Here is a 17574-nt window from a genome sequence, read left to right on the forward strand (position 1 = left end):
CTGAGTGTGGCCCGGTGAGAGACGGGTGCGCTACGGACTTTCGTCGAGTGACGCGTGCGGTGACTGCGGCGCGGTGGAGACGTTGGAGCACATGCTCCTTCACTGTACCGCTTCTGCAGTTCCGCATCAGGAGATGCTCGCGGCCTGCAGGGTGCTGGGAATCATCCTGGATAGTCTCGAGGTGCTACTGTGGCCGCGCGGTAGTACGCGCACCCGCGACACAACAATTGTGAGCCTCTGTGCGTTCATCGAGTAGGAGGGCTTGACTTCCCGCTTGCTTTTTGCCTGGTAGTACACGCGCGACATGAATGCACCATTGGTGCTACCTCGGACGGTGTAAAGGGCCGGGCGCCCCGCTCCGGCCGCTAGTGCAGTGTGCCGCGCGCGCGACTAGTCCGATACAGGACGCTAAGCGCTCGCGGCTATGTACACGCACTGTATTTCACCTTTTGTAATTGATTCTACAGAGTGGCCGCTCGAGCGCACTTCCTTCCGGAAAAGCCTGGGCATTTGCGCACGAGTGGCGCGAACTTCTTTACTTATGGTTTTTTTTAAATTGTGTACAAAGCTCTCCTCTCTCCTGTCTTGCTATCGCTTCCCTCTATACTTGTCCTCGCTATCCTCTCCCTTTCCCTTTACGTGTACCGGCTGGAGCTCGGGTGCCTATGATATTAGATATTATATGCCGTGGCCGGCAGCGTTATTTTCCTCAACTTTTTGTTTTCTAATTAAACCACTAACAACACCCACCGTGACAGCTGTGAATCGCACCTGACTCACAGATTTCACAGTCTCAAGCGGCATCAACGAAACCGTAAGCCGGCTATCATGCTTACACCCCTAATAGAGCAAAAAATAATTATCTCATAGATGTTTGGAGTAGAGACTGACAGAAAGGGCGACAAAAAGCATAGGAAGCATTATTTGCAACGTTATTTCTTTTTTTTTCTGTGTCACTCGTCATGTGTCACGTTTTTATTGTTAGTGTTGTTTTTCCCCCTTTTTTATTTTTTATATTATATTGTATTCTATTGTACTGTATTGTACCGCATTTTTCCTCTTTTCTGCCACTTTTTATTGTCATATTTCCTGTTATGCCTCTCTTCTCTTCACACAGTGATGAAATGCCATGGTGTTCGGTGCTCACCCACGCGAATTGGAAAATTACATTTGTTTAACCCTGAATAGTCCTGCAGTTCCTGGAGTTCCTCAGTATGGAGTATAAGTTTAGAGTTGCTTATTCGCACAACACTATGCACCAATTCAGCGCAATTATTAACAGAAAGGCGGTAGCCTATTATATAAATTGCTGTACCGATCAGTTGTTTTTGTTAGCTGCAAACAAAAATTGATGCTATACATGGTAAATCGCATACACCTTAATATACCACCAGTTAGCTACAATCATAAACAGGAAAATGGACTCAGTAATGCAACAGTCTCTACATTTTGATGTTTGTCGTCTACACGTTTTTTTTTTCAAGTGTTCGGTAGGCTCAGATGGTAAACACAAACTACTCGTAAAATCTACACTAATAAGGAAAAAGTGAACAGAAAAAGTCTACATTTCATTTATAAGGATGCTAGAGGTTTGTGCTGCAAAATACAGAGCACTTTTCCTACATGGCGACAATCGTACAAGATCAGCTAATAAATAACGTAGTGCTTGCCTAGTAAAAGGTATTTGCTTACCTCTAAAATGCCGGACAGGTGAGCGTCGACCAGGACTCTCCTTTCCCTGGGGAAGTAAGAGGCGATAGTCATGGCGGCCAAGAGCAGCTTGTAGTTGGCCTCCACCTGCGAAGCGCAATAGCGAATTCGTGCCTCTTCCGCACGAGTCTTGTCGCCGTGCATGATTTCCAGTGTGGCTGCTGGGTTTGCCATGATGCCGTATGTCCAAACAAAGAGCCATGCAAGGTGACGGCGCACGAGGCGGTCTTTGAACTTGCTGAAAATATCGCTGATGCCTTTTAGCAGAGCGAGATCACTGAAGAGAATCCAGTCGTCCAGTGTCAAGGGCGGGTGAATTTTCAGCACAGAGTTCAAAGCACGCCTCACTTCCTCGGGACTATCGGTCTGCGAATGCTTCTCCCAATCGCGCAGCGCGAATTGACCAGGAGTTCGAGGCTTGGACGTCCCAGGCCGTATAAGGAGGTCGAAAACATACTCCAGCATGTTGTAGGTCTGCGTGATATCCGCCGTTACAGGATCGCTGTCGGTGGCGTTGGCGAAAAGTCTGAAGAGGGCTCCGTAAACGTAGTCGTGTTTGGTTCTTGGTACGTTCTTGAAGATAGCCCTCCAGACGGTCATCCTGTTGCTGTGCGAAAAGAAGATGCGCCGCTTTGGATATGCTGGAGTGCTGGGAAGAAACCTCATTTTGAACCAAAGGTTCACGCTCCAGTTCAACGCCAGGTCGAATAGGACATCAAGGGACGACCCGCCTTCTTCCGACTGCTCCGGCCACACGAGACCCCGGGCACGCATGAAGTCCTGGACGACGTCGACTTGCGACCCCGTCTGAGTCATGCAGCTGTTGAACATGGCGGCCGCTTTCCTCCCCGCGGGTAGCTTGTCTACGCCGTCTTGCAGCAGAGCTGAAAACTTGTTCTGCCACTGGCTCACCATGTCAGACAGCGCAGATGTGGAGTAGTCGGAAAACTTGCGTTCCCTCCAGTTGCCGCAGACGTGGGCCACAAAGTCGTCGCACGGGTCCACGGTGAGATCTAGCTGGCCTTCTATGACATCCCTGCAGAAAGACGACTGATTTTATTTTTAAAGCAGGACGTGCCGCATCTGTGGAACACAGATTTTAAAACATAGAGGCCTCTACGAGGATCCAGCTAGTACCAATTTCTAGCCTCTGGTGCTAACTAAGACAAATAATTCTTAATGCCCTGAATTGCATATTCCTTTTTTTTCCTGTCCCGTCAACCTTGTTTTTTGTGCTTAAACCTGAATTTCTCGAGATTTAAAAATCTTCACATGACTTCTTAGCATTCCTAAATGCGCCTGATGAATCGAATATGGTTGAGAAGAAAGCTTGGATGGGAAGGACACATACTGCAATGACTATTGCACCCATGGGCTAAAAATTCATAGCTCCGAACGATGGTTGCGAAAAAACGTAGATACTTAGTTGATTGACAGTTGTGACGCTGCAGAATATTTGCGATGAAGCTGCTGCAATTTGAAAGCATCGCACAGAAAATTTTTGGCAGTCCAGTGTGCTGCGTCCTCCCATCGCACACCCATCCCTGAGACCCCTGTCGTTTGTTTCCCAATGCTCGGGGTATGCTTAACAGTGAGGGACTTGGACGCGCTTGCTTGAAGGATTCTGCTGCTAATGATACGCTGAAATTAATTATTGATATCCGCATAAAATAAGCATATTTCAGTATGCCCTGCAGCTGGTTACATAGATCTGTTCAGGAAACGTTAATAGATGTTTCGACGTTCATCGTTGATAATTAACGAGCTGTGCGTTTTAAGCACAGCAGAGGTAAGTTGCAACGGCCGAAGATATAACGAATTCTCACTCATTACGAAAAATTGTGGCGTTCCATCCTATTATGTATAAGGGTAATGGCCATTCCTCTCAGAGGCAACAAACAACTTTGGCCACACCACTCGGGTATCGGAAATGACGAGGCGCTGTAAACTTTTGTCGTAAAGTTTAAGAGGTCGAGCTTCCACCGCGCTTCCAGAAAGCGCGGGGATCGAAGAGCGCCTCTTAGCCCTGGCGACAACGAACTGGGAAGAACATTCCCCTGCTGAAAAAATATGTATGATGCAATAAATTCATACAGTTTATTGTACAAATATCATAGACTTATCATAAAAATCTTAGAAAATTATCATACAACTGTCATAAATTTCTGTAAAATCATACAGTCATCATAGAGATATCATAGAATATCATACAAATTGTACGATATTGCCACGCGCCTAACGCGCCGCGCGGCCTCCGCGCTGAGTCGAAGACGACGACGAAGCGGCGGTGGGCTCTCGTGGCGCACGACGTTTGCGTACGTGACTGGCTGGACAGAAGTCGGATACTGCGCGGGATCGTATGGGGTCGGTTGCGGCGCCGGCACAGCTGCAGCGTCTTGTGCCCTGAGTGCCTGTCGGACTTCCTCGCGGATGACGCTGGTGACGGAATCGACGCGAGGGGCAAAGGTGGCTTGAAGGTGCTGCAGCTCCTCGCGGACCACGGAACGGATGAGTTCGCGAAGGGAGTCCGGATTCGTCCTGGGATCATGGTCGAACCGGTCCAACGTTGATAGGGTCGACGTTTGGCGCAGTTGCCGGTCGTACTGATGGGATCTTTGCTGCAGCAATTTCTCCATGTGCACGGCGTCGGCCAGGAACGCCGCGACGGTGTTGGGCGGATGCCGCACGAGGCCGGAAAAGAGCTGGTCTTTTACGCCGCGCATCAGGTGCCGCAGCTTTTTTTCTTCAGGCATGGCCGGATCGGCGCGATGGCAAAGACGCTTCACATCCTCGACGTACATGGCAACACCCTCATGGAGAAGCTGAATTCGAGAGGACAGTGCGCGCCCTTACCCCACGTGTGAACTTGACTCTCCCTGCATGTCATCTAGCGCGCACTGTGTAGTTGACCTCACCCCCAGTCTTTTTTTTTGTTCCTCCTCCCCTCACTGTACATACCCTATTCCACATCGAGACGATGTTTCCTTTCGCGGGGGGGGAATAATGCCACGCGCCTAACGCGCCGCGCGGCCTCCGCGCTGAGTCGAAGACGACGACGAAGCGGCGGTGAGCTCTCGTGGCGCGCTGTTCTGTTGTGTGTCGTGGAAGCTGGCTCGATAATTAAAACAAGGCTCCCGGTCTTGGGTTCTTCCCGACGTCTTCCTTCACGGCTCCTCTGGTCGTGACAATATATCATTCAGCTTGTGTGATATTCTATGATGAAGGCTCTATGAGGTTATTGCATCAAAGAACTTTTTCAGCAGGGTCGGTCCAAAAACAGAAATAAAAAGTTACATTGAAACTGATCGGCCAGGCGCTGGCCGATCACTTGGAAGCGAAATCATTGCCCGCCTGCTCGCAGGGTGGGCAAATCATCCTAAGTGGCAGAACTAACGGAGTGTGCGTGAGACAAGGCCATCACCAAAAGCGAAAGTACTCCAAGCTTCTGTTCTGTTCTCTTGTAATGCAGGCTACAGCGCTGAGGGACCGCGAGTCATGTTCGGATTAAATAAATTGTCCATTTAGCATTGCTCTTCTTGATTTCAGCTCGGGTATCATCTTGGTAGCCCGAAATGCTTCACCAGTGCAAGTTTTCTTTTAGTTTGTTCAGACGTTATGACGATCTCCTCAGCGTCGTTTCAGGCATGAAGCGCTCGTAGGTCTCATTGTGATGTGCACACCGCACTGGTGAGGGATTTTTGGAACGCGGCGTGTCGGCAGTGGTGCGTCGGACAGCGGAGCGCCATGCGTGCCAGCCCCGCGTTGCGCGTGGGCGCGTGCGAGTGGTGTGCGCGAGGCAGGCACGAGGAGCGTAGAGCTACATTGTCAGCAAACCGAGGTGTTGAGCAAGACACCGTAGCGCAAGTCCGGTCGTTCAGGCGTGGAAGTGGCAGCCGTCAGACGTTGGGTTCGAGCAGCCGGTGACTTCCCTTGAATCATCGACGCAGGCCTACTGCATCTATTTCGAGGTCGGAAGAGGCAGCAGCCAAGACTTCCTTGGATAGGCTGCACAAGCCTACGGTGTTTGCGGAACGCCGTCGAAAAAACCTGGCTACAGTTTTCCTGCTGCAGCCGCCCAGTTCTTGGGGGCGACTGACAAGAGTTCGTCAGCGTCTCCCGTGTCATCTCCGTTCCTCATCTCCTGGCTCTCTACCACCGCCTCCCAGGACGCAACGCCAGCGACGCATCGCAACTCGCTAACCCGCGTCTGTGCTACCTGCTAGGCATTCCCCCACCACCTGGGACGCTTTGTAGCCGGTGAACTCTCTCCTTTTTATCTGTTGTGTTTTACGCGTGCCTAGTGTGTGTTTTCCTTAGTGTTTATGCTTCTTTTATTGCTTCCTTTCCTTTAAAATATAAACACGGCTTCGTTTTGTTTTGTTTGATTTCTTTGTTCCTTTCTTCGAACCTGCACGCGAAAGCGTTCCCCTCCAGCAGTCGGGGGCGCGTCCACCCGATTCGCGACACTCATTCTCGGTTGTTCAGGGCGAAGATTTCCTGAACTAGTAGCCTAAGATAGGCGCGAATCTGACAACGAATTTGAGGCACAACTTATCCGAAATACTCCTGAACTTTTTCCGTGTTGTGGCAAGAGTCACCACTCTCCAGAAATCTCGGGGTTGCCGCGGAGCGCCAAAACTAGACCTGCGACATTGGGGGCGTCTAGGGCAGAACTGCCCGTGCCCGCCTTGCGCCCCGGGCACGCGCTGCCCTACATTATTTTCATCTTCTGTCGCACTGCGTAGCTGGCACCAAGGTATCAGCTGCGAGTTCCGAACTGAGCGCCACCGCGTTGCAGCATCGCTGGGCGCTAAATTGAAGCATAGCGGCCCCTGCCCGGAGCGTAAGTTGGGCATGCGTAGTTCGGCCATAGAAGCCTCTGATATCGCACCTCTAGCTTTGGCGCTCCTCGTCAACTCCGAGATTTCCGGACATTGGTGACTCTGGACAGAGAAATGACCGACGCCAGCATCCTACCACCCTCAGGCGACCTTCCACCTGACAGTACCTCGCGCACACGGCACGTTGCGCGAGGTAGCGTCGCATAAATCCGCTTATGATCCGCGCCTTCCAATCGAACTTCTTCGAGGCATTCCAGATTTGTCCCGTAATCACGCATCAACGTTGCGCGCTGTATGTTACAGTTGGCAAAAAGTATAGGGCCTCAATGTGGCGTTCTGGTGCTTCATGTTTCTTTTCCGCATGGTCACCTTTTATTCCCTGTGCCGGGTTTTCATTTTCTCGCAATGCAGCCACCTGATGGGTCTGTCCTCTTTGAAGATGTGGCTTGCTTGTTCTAACAAAACAGTCCTTGGTTACCACTAGTGTTTTCCCGCCTGTCGCGTTTGCCGTAATTTTACCTCACCACCCAATAATTTTTAGATAACTAACAAAAAAAATATGAAAATTTTACTTGATGTGCCTAGTAAGTCTGTTCAAAAAACGACAAGACAAAGCCTACAGCCGTGATAATTGACCGCAGTTGGATAGCAAAATCTTTGCTACTTCCTCCACTCGATTACCATACGCGAATACTGTTGCGTAACGGCAAGCCGATGAAGCGAGAACGACAGGAAAGACAGCTATGCCACGATTTAATGGCCGTGGGTCTAGAGCGAGCTCTCCGTGCCGCGCCACTGCCCACTTTGTCGTCTTCTAGTCCGTGGACACTACCGGGTGTCACCTACCGATCGTCGATATCGCGCTATCTCGAAGAATGGCAGTCACGACGAAACAGAAGTGACGATGTGCGTGACACGAGGAATGAATCCCCCACCATAGGTATGTGCCATTAAGCCTTAGGACATCGTCATCATCATCGTCAACAGAGAAGAGAAGAAGATGATGGGCTTGCCGTCCTGATTAAAGAGATGAGATGATCGCATGAGCACTGGCCCACAAAGCTTCCGGCACACAGGCAACCTTGACCCGAAGGCCGAGGAGCATGGGCGCACCAAACGGCATGGGCGGAGCGACTGTGTGCTCGCGTGTCTTGGATCTGTTGGGTCGCTTGGCGTCCGATCGGTAGGATCATTTTCGTCGTGTCTTGTGGTAGGGGCGGAGGACGGGTACAGGGCAAACGACGAGGTCGGTTCTGATCAGGTGGGGTAGGGCACAGCCGAGCGGTGCGGACCAGGAACAAAAGGCTGACGACCACGGTAGACACAGCACATCGAAGCTCCAGGACCAGCATGGCGATGATTACCCCACACGTCACACCAAATGTTACGCGATGGCTAGGGGATGAAGAGTGAACGACATGAAAGGTGGCTATGGCACGATTTAGTTGCGGTGGGCCAAGGCCGAGAGCTCCGTGCCGTGCCATGTCCATGACAATGCAATCAGCGAAATTAGCTACTGCTTACCTGTGGAACCTGCAGGACACGGTTTCACAGTGCGTATGTGCCCTTGCAGGTACCCAGGGGAATAGGAGCAGGAAGATCAGAGCAGCACCGACCAGGATTGCCAAAACAAGCAAAATCGGGAACCCCCTCGCCTGCAGAGACTCCGAGCGGAGCAGCCGACTGGAACGACTGGAACCGGCCGTGCGCTCCTGCGTGAAACATGTTGGCAACTTTGGCGATCTAATGGTACCACCGATTAAGCAAATCCGAAAGTTGGGTCAGTTGTTGAACGTTCATGATGCAAAATATAGCGCAACAGATACACCAAAGAGGGAGCGGACGAACCAGACAAGGGCTTTGTGCAGACAAGCGTCGTCCTGTCCATCCTTCGATTTTCGTTCGTGATATATTATACATCATGGACCGCAGATGACGCATCTGTGGTGTGCCACGGTCCCCAGATAGCAACAGTTATGCGACGTTTAGTTTACATTGGTATTTCAGGGACAGCTGTATCTGATATAATTTCTCTCATTGATTGGCAGTTATACCCTCGTGGGTGATATCTGAGCGCTTGATCAGTACAAGTTTGCTTATTTAGCCCCGCCAAATAATCAATGCAACGCTCAGGAACATTTTCAAGCCTTTTTTCGTCCAGCGTCGGCTTTCAGCATCTGCCCCTAAGCTATCAAAAAACTGTGACAACATTTCACGCTAATGTCTTCGATTTGAGTGCGTTACTACGAAGGACCTCGATATCTGCTCTGCGCATACCATGCCCTGCCATGGTCGGTTTTTCTTGTTCACTTCAGCCATGACATTAACGATAATTAAAGCTTCTCCGCAGCGAAGACGAACTCCTCCCGTGTTATCGTACCATGCAAGGCATGGACACCATGACGCAAGAGGGAGTGCACTTATTTCGGAGCGACGCCGCGGCTTATGTTTATCTCCTGCTGTCCATGTCATATTTAGTCCTAACAGCAGACGCACGAATTATTTCTTTCTTGACGCCAAGACTGTGTGGAATACATGGATGCCAAGCGTGTCGACAGAGCAAGGCGCTGCCCCCGGCGCCGAGCAGACGCAGGTGGTGGTCACAGCCAACGGAAGCACTGCCGAGTACATTTGGCAATAACGGTTGTTTACTCACAACACCATACGAACAGCTTCTTAACCCAGCGAAAGACAGTCTCTACGTATGTCGACGCAGCGCGCCCAAATGAACCGTATGAGAACCCTCGCAGGTAAGGTGGTTGAACGATCGTTCGATTGTAATCAGCAAATTTTGGGACACCAGATTTTGTGTCCACATGCCAGCATGAAGCTTAGGAGGTATTGTAGATATTACGATCAGTTTTTCTATTTTCTGCAGTGCTGGACGGCTCCTCTGTTCCGACTGATAGATTGGCGCTCCTGGCGGCACATGTATGCAGATTTGTTGCGGCTATTCAGCTGGGTTCTTAGAGCGAGAGCTCCAATCCTCGAGGTGCAACTTGCGCCTTCGATGTGGTTGAGGCACTGACCTTCAGCACCGCACAACTTGACACCGAACTTAACTGCGTTGTGGTATGGGCCTAGCTACGGCAGTGTGACCACGTGATCATATGAGCATGACCACTAGGTACCTGACCTTGACATTCTATTTTCGACAACGGAGACCATGCTTAACAGAGCTTTCGCTCGTGTAACTAGGTTGAAGCCGCGTTGAATCCAAGCCGTTTTCGACGAAGGTAAAAGGGCGATCGGCTGTGATCGCCACGGATCTAGATCGGCGCTGCCGAGTCCGACGTCCATGAATGAATTAGACAAACGAAACATCGCCGGCGCCTTACTGCGGTTGTTGACAGAAGGTAAAAATATGTGTCACACGTCGTGATGGCACACAACATACTCGCGTTCGATCGGAGAAAGCTACATAAAAGGAATGATTATTAAGGCGGAAGCCTTTAATGCCTCATACTGTCGTGACCAAGGAATGTTCGCAAATGTGTCCGCGTTTCGGCGCCACTGCTTAAAAAAGAACTGTGTCGAGGCTGGGAAGCCAACCAGGGCCTTTGGCATTTGAAGCGCAGACGCTACCACTGCACCACGAAGACTCAGGCCTTAGGCATGGATAAAGGCGCACGTAGTGAATGCATGGGTTTCATACATAAAATAAATGAACTAAAAAAATAAAGATAAGAAAAGACCCCCAAAAAAATAAAATGAAAAAAAATGAAATATGAAATATAAAAAAAAGAGTGCGCCAGGAAACGCTTTTTTCTCCGGGTTTGTCTATCATCTGATTAGTCATTAGTGAAACATGGGAAACCATTTTTTAGAACTTTCCCGTGATTAGCTTGGTTTGTTTTTGCACGTGTTAAGATTTGGTGTGCGGTCACAACTTGACAATAATCCCCCTGGCTGTCATAACATGCCATGACACCGCATTTCACAAAGATTTTTACGGCCTTTTCCAAATAATTTCTTTTGTCATGTGCCACGCAATTGATTTTGATTTTCGTGAGAATTAACCCACTTAGTTGAAGAACTTAATCGAAGACCCTTAATTGGAGGAGACATTAGTCTTGCTCATACCTTCCAGGTGAAAAGCCAAGGTGTTCCTTAAGAGTACATTTCGTTTTGTTTTACTTTATTGTTCTTTTTTTTTCATGTATTACCAAACGGATGAGCAGGCCTGAACATAACACACTAAGAAGCCCGCGAGGCACGCTATTTTTCTGAATGTAGAGGCAAGAAACGCCACTTTGCGTTTGGAATGTACAGCGCACCGCAACCAGGCAATGGTATTTAATTTTTCCAGCTGTGAGCCAAGAAAAGCAACGCTAAAATTCGGCTAAGCGACTAGGAGGTTCACGATCATGCCCAAGATTAGAGCCGGCCTCAAAGTTTGTTTGTGTAAGCAAAAACTCCTGCTCACTAAAAGATTGCCTCGCTAAAACTACAGCAACTTTCTGATACCTTTGCCACCAAGAATTTTTGGAAGTTGCAGTATGTTGAAAGGAGAGCAGATTGGATATGCCTTTTCCATAGATGTTGAAGATAGTTTTTATTCTATACCACATAACGACCTGTTTATTGCTGTCAGACAGTGCATTGAAGCAAACGGTACTACCGCCTTCCAGAATACAGCCGGCTAAAGCGTAGATAATTTCATGTCACTTTTAGCTAAAATTTTATACCAACGCTACTTTTATCGAGTTTGACAATCGACGCTATGCACAGCGCCAGGGCATTTGCATCGGATCATTTCTTGATCCAGTTTTCTGTATCATTTTTTTTGCATCATTCGACAACGGTTTGGCTTTACTAACTGACGAAGGCAATGTCCTGAAGATTTTTAGATAGTAGACGATTTTTTAGTACTTTTAAAGAAAAGTGACCAAGCCCGGTATGAGGAAATTGCGATGAATATTGTAGAACAATTTGTACAACATGGAAAAAGATTTTCTTGTACGTACCAGTTACCTGTGCTTAACCGCCTTCAGTTCTTGGACCTGAACATCATACTCGGAGAAAAGTGTGTATGCTGGTGGTACCGCCCTCGAGCCAAGAAAGATTTTTGCCTTTTGCTTCGGCCCAGTCAAAAACAGAGGGCTATTGCGACCCTTTCCCTTGAATCCTCACTTGTTAAGTCGTGTCCTCACATGATGCAAGAGGGTTTTCGGGGTGAGGTAGCCAGACTGCGAAAAGCAGGGTTCCCTGATCACGTGTTGACAGCTGTGACCGAGGCACTCGTACAGAAATTCAAGGGTAGGCCGAAAAAGACACGCAGAAAAGAAAGACCCAGGAACGCCTAACCAGTGGTTATGCCATAAATCCACAAGGTGTCCCATAACCTAAAAAGGGTAGGCAACAAGTACTGCGTTCCGATGGTGTTCTATGCGCCTTGTAAACTGGCCAAGATGTGCCCTAAAGTCAGCAGTAGTAGCCCTCCAACATCCGGCTGTGGAAAAAAACACGCTAAGCCCTTTGTCCGGTGTGCCACGGGTGTGGTCTGTGAGATCCCCCTTTCGTGTGGCAAAGTGTACGTTGGCCAGACAGGGCGTTGTGTTAACGACCGCGCCAGGGAACATGAACGAAGTTTGGGAAATGCATCAGACTCATTCCTGAATCTACCCGCCCATTCCCGTTCTTTCAAGGATCTAATCGACCAAACTGTGAGCCACGGCTTAATAAAAACAAAGTTCTAACCTGGAGCAAAGATAGATTAGCTCGGGAATTATCCGAAGCATTTTTTATCAAGGCAAGACGCGACATGTGTGTCAGCACCACGTCTGTCTCCCTGCATGCCAGCGAATTCAGATTGCTTGAAAATAAGGGTCAAAATGCGTTCTGCTCACCTTAATCTACCTTGCTGTCATCTTTCAGAAGAAAAAAAAAAGCGACCTCACTTTACTCTTGCCCCCGTCCAGTTTCTTGGCCTTTCCTTCTGTGGTCAGTCGCAGATGCGCATACGCTCACAGTCGTGTTTTCCTCTATGTTCTACGAAAAACGTGTTGAATAAACATAGTTGGAGTCAGCGCCCGTCCTGTCATGCTCTCTGTGTATTCGTCCTAAAAGTTAGCGCTGCTTAATTTTGAACGAAAGAAAACTACAGCACCTCCTGATTATGTGCACATAATTTCTTGAAGGTGGTGGTGGTGGTGAAAACTTTTAATTACTGAAATAGAGTTTGGGAGCCACAGAGTGGCCCCGCTACATGGTCGGCGTCCCTAGTCCGGGACACCGCATGACAATGCCCCGTCTCTAGCCCGTTTCACCAGAGCCCTTTGGGACTCAAGCGAGGAGCAGTTGAGAATGACAGTCTCCCATGCCTCTCTGGAAGGGGTAGGGGAAGGGGGGAGGTGGGGATTTTGAGTACATGCCCACACCATGTGGAAGATATCACAGGTCTCCCCACAGTGTGGGCATCGGCCATCCGTGTTAGGATCGTAATGCTTTAAGATTGCAGGACAGAGTAGAGTAGCTGTCTGCAGGCGCCTTAAAGTTCGCTCCTCCGTCTTACTCAGCCCCTTTGCAGGGGCCTACACAGACCCGCAATTTTAAGCCATCTCGAAGGGCGCATGCAAGCCGAAGCATAAGGCCGGAGACGGAGAAGGCTGCATTTCGGGGGCACTTTTGGCGCCACCTGTTGCGGCTCACCGTCACTTCCGAAAGGTCACGCGACATTACCACGCACACGCACTGCAGTGGGGGGCCCCGCATTGATCAGGTCCCTAACTCATAATGCTGGCTGAAAGTTTTAATTTTTTTCCAGGCTACTAGTGACAACGGCCCATGTAATAATACGAGCCTTACGTGGGCACCATAGCTGATGCCGTACAGCCTACACACAATTCACGGGTCATTTGCAACGCTACTATGAAGGGAAAGCCCGCCAGAAATCTTTAGGTACAGCGACTTGCGTGCGTTTTTCAGAGCAGCCCCGCTGCCACTCACCGTGAGAACCGACTGTTCCGAGTGGGCCTTGAGGAGCGCGTTCATGGCTTTGAGGGAATCTCGCTTCTTACGTCCCGGGGATATCGTCAGCGTCGCTGCACCATGGGTGCCTGACCGAGGCGCCGCTTTGCTGCGCTGTTTGCTGGCCACTGCCTTCGCCTGCGTCCCCGCATTGGACCCGGAGGCAGATCCGGCTGCAGCTGCGCCCGGCTTCGGATGTTGGGCTGACCCCTGCAGTGCGAGCAATGGGGCCGTGTGAGCGTTTACGAGGAGCAAACACGCAGCACCGTCTTTGTTAAACGTAACCAGGCACTGTGGTATAGCTTTCAGCCATATATTCGAGCCTTTGCGGCACCTGCATATATCAAATAATAACGATATGTGCAGGCACGGCTTTCCTTTAAATGCCAAAGATTTAGATACCAACCCCGGTGCTTCGTTAGGGTATTCAGGCATCACAGCGATGATGCACTTGAAGCGATTACTGGTATGCCCTCAGTAACGGACATCAGAGGCCAGCCTCGATGACTGTATGTGAACTCTAATACTGTATTCTCTTGAACAGTAACGTAAGGTTCACCTACTCCAGCTCTGTTGTTCAAACACTCCTCGGCACATTTAGTCTAGCACGCTTCTCGAATATCCACGGCGCTTGAATGACGGGGCTGTAAACTACTTTTATTAACGTCACAGTGTTAAGGACCCTTTTCAACGAAGGAAACGCTATAGTTTCGTAGCTGCAGTCTTGGTCATTGGCGTTGACGCGTCGAGAAAATCGAGATTGGTCGAAAGAGTCGTGACGTTACAACCACATCAGCCAGCGCCGGTAATTCAACCGCTCCGCAACCATCGCACAGATTTAAGACGTCATTACACCATCATTACGTAGTGCCTCAAAGGAAAGAGCAGTTGCGCTGGAAAGGAAAGCGGTCCAGCCGGTACACCCACCGCTACCACTCAACCATTGCATTATGTAGGTTCGACTTGTTAAAGGGAGGCCTTTGTGCCTTGTGGTAAATAGGGACCAAAAGAAATGAAGACAAAATAACAAAGAAGAATAAACAGCAATTTTCGTGTTTACAGAAGTGATATGTAAAGACACTAGGCCGCTGAAGGGAGCAATTAGCACTACAGCGGGTGCGGAATTTAAATGTCCTTTTAATTTTAAATAAGCTTCGTTTTCCTCACCGTAGTTCTGTGGATTAGCACTACAATGATGAGCACGGCAACGACTGAGGAACCTTTCACGGTAGTGCGGCATTTGTCGGAAGCCGCGCTTAATTGATGGTCATCTTTCTCACCTACCTAAAAGCAATGCTCTTCCCTCTGCTATGGTACGCCGTCTGCGCGACCTTGACAGATGGTTTAGCGCAACTGACCATTCGCTGATTCTAGTGTCCTGGTGCGAAGGAGGAAATACTTGTCTCTACGCTTGTTTTCCAAAGTAAAACAATGGGAAGGGCTGCGAGAACAAGAAAACTGAACATCATTGCACTTGTACTGTTTCAAAAGCAAAGCACAAGAAACAGTTACGGAATAATTCCGTAGGACAAGCATCGCAAAGAACAATGTCGAAACACCACAAACTCATCAGTGAGTTGATCACACATAATGATGAAACAGCGAAACGAAGCAAGCACACCGCAGTGTTGAATCTTTTCTTTGTATCGGTCCCTTTTCCGTTCAACTACTTCACCATCACACATTACGAAGCTGACCGTAAGTCCACACACTGGAATAAACACAGCAAAAAATTCTTTTAAAAGTAAACCTCAAATACAGTTTGCAGACGGTTCAATAACTGCCTGAGACACACAACTATTTCTGCACAATATCATGCAAACTTCAGAAGTGGTTCCTGTTCCCAAATTTTGCCGTCAAAACTTGCCCATCCCTCAGTTCTCTTATTATATAGTCTGCTGCCATCTGTCTGTTGCGGTAGGAGCGCTTAGAGAAGCATCTCCTCTCCCGGTTGTTTTCGGCGCCAGTATTTTCTATCTGGAAGCTTTTTTCACCCTCAGATCCATCAGATTTCTTAGCCTCCTCGGGAAAAGGCGATGTAAGGAAAGTGCGTTATGCAAAATTGTCATCAAATGACTACTATCCTGTGTATTCTGGATTCTGCGGAAATGCTCAACAGATTTACAAAATTTTTTATGTATTCTTGTCCTTGTGAATTATCGAGGCATCTGGAGCATGACATTTAGCAGCGAACGTCGATTTCACAGTGGTAACAAATTTAGAAGGTACTGCTGAGCACGTTAAGCAAAACACGCATGAAAAACTCACCGCGATTAAACGATTATATTTCACCGAAAAACGCGCTGACGAATTGAAAGAATTCATTTTTATTGCGAAGGCAATACTGCCTGCACTTTCAGCCCGTCGCGTAGCGAGGCCGCTAGCTACCAAGCGCGGCCTAACTCCTTCTCCTGCCACGCGCGGTGCGCTTAGCGGTCTGACGTCACAGCTGCAAGAGCGGAGCTCCAACTCGCGCCGTCGCGTAGCGAGGACGCAGCTACCAAGCGCGGCCTAACTCCTGCTCCTGCCACGCGCATCGCGCTTAGCGGTCTGACGTCAAAGCTGCAAGAGCGGGGCTCCAACTCGCGCCGTCGCGTAGCGAGGCCGCAGCTACCAAGCGCAGCCTAACTCCCGCTCCTGCCGCGCGCGGCGCGCTTAGCGGTCGGTTCGGGTGTCCACCGAGATGACATAGAATTACTGCGCCATTTTCTTTCCTCAAAAAGCGGTGCGTTCAAAGGGCAAGGCATGACGCAGTAATTCTCTGTCATATCGGTGGACACCCCAACCAGAGGAAGGGAGGAACGACACCACCCGTTCAGCGCGATGCCTTGCCCTTTAAACGCAACGCTTTTTGAGGAAAGGAAATTCTCTGTCATTTCGGTAGACCCCCGAACCGCACCGTTCAGGAAGAGAGGAAGTGGGAGTGAAAGAAAAGGGAAGCTTCAAGACAATCATCTGTTAGCGTCAGCCGCTCGTTTTGGCAACCGAGGCACGCATAAATCTCTCAGCACGTGGGGGACCTCGTGTGCTGAGTATAATGCCATGTAAAACAAATGGGCAAAACTTTCATAAATAAGCTTTACTAAGAGTACTACCGAGACACACCACCAGGCAAACCAGGAGCAGGCATGCGCTATTGCTTTGGCAACTTACCGGGCTTAACCAAGCTAAGCCTCTGCCAAATGTTTTTAGAGTTATGAATAAAATTGTCTGCTCCAGTGCTAGCTGACTATTAGAGCGAAGACCGCAGTCGAGTAATAACGAGAAAACATGTGAACTAGTAGTCAAGACTACTGGTTGCGACGAGCTAGGCACCAAAATTCGCAATCCCGCCTCCGTTCCGCGTACCTTTGATGACGCGACGATGGTTGACGCATCCGGGCGAAGCTTAGAAGGAACAGCCGAGTGATCGGCCTCAGGAACAGGGGCCGCGTCCTTCTCCGCTTTCACGCCGGGAAGACCAGAAGGCGTAGCAGGCTCCGGTGCGGTCGTTGCTGACGTCGAAACGCCTTGCTCTGTGCAGGACTTTCGGCTGCCATCGCTGGGTTCTCTGGTACGGCGCTTCCGCTTACGACCACCGTGCGAATGCGATCTCTGCGCCGCCGGCTCAGACTTGGGCTCGATGAGGACCTCTGAGGCTGGTGCGGGTGCAGCCGCGGCAGACGCGGCGTTTTCGCCCTGTACCGCTGAGGAGACGCCGCCGGGACAGGTCTGGGTGGTCGCTGACTGATCTGCGGCCCCTGACGACATGGGACAATGTTGTGTCGACTCTCTGGGGTATCGCAGATCAAGAGATTAATTAGAGACGGTAGCAATAATAGCCGCTTCTACTCCAAATCTTCGACTTCTTCTGCACGAGCTTGCATTCCGCGTGCTTTGATGCTTCGTCAATGGAACGGCACGGTTAGTCAATTGAAATTTTTTTTGAAAGCGAAAACTGAAAATGATGGCGTGATTTTTTAGTGTTCAATACATATCTATAACCGTGGATAAACAATGTAACCGCGTCCACATCGTGTTTTTGGATTTGCTGCATTTGTTTGGTGTGCTGGTG

General features: G+C 49.5%; 1 protein-coding gene across 1 annotated transcript in view; it reads right to left on the reverse strand.

Annotated features, from left to right (window-relative positions):
- Positions 1-17270, reverse strand: part of LOC149324767 (membrane metallo-endopeptidase-like 1) — a 45895-nt gene extending 28625 nt beyond the window's left edge. Inside the window, exons 1-4 of the mRNA XM_089565273.1 lie at positions 16869-17270; positions 13500-13730; positions 8076-8263; positions 1693-2746 (exon numbers count right to left, since the gene is read on the reverse strand). Of these exons, the coding sequence (XP_089421399.1) occupies positions 1693-2746; positions 8076-8263; positions 13500-13730; positions 16869-17270 (1875 nt within the window). The remainder of the gene's footprint in view (positions 1-1692; positions 2747-8075; positions 8264-13499; positions 13731-16868) is intronic.
- Between the last annotated feature and the right edge of the window lie 304 nt (positions 17271-17574).

Source organism: Amblyomma mixtum, unplaced genomic scaffold (genome assembly GCF_055824585.1).
Source record: "Amblyomma mixtum isolate Tamu unplaced genomic scaffold, ASM5582458v1 scaffold_18, whole genome shotgun sequence".
NCBI classification, from domain to species: domain Eukaryota; kingdom Metazoa; phylum Arthropoda; class Arachnida; order Ixodida; family Ixodidae; genus Amblyomma; species Amblyomma mixtum.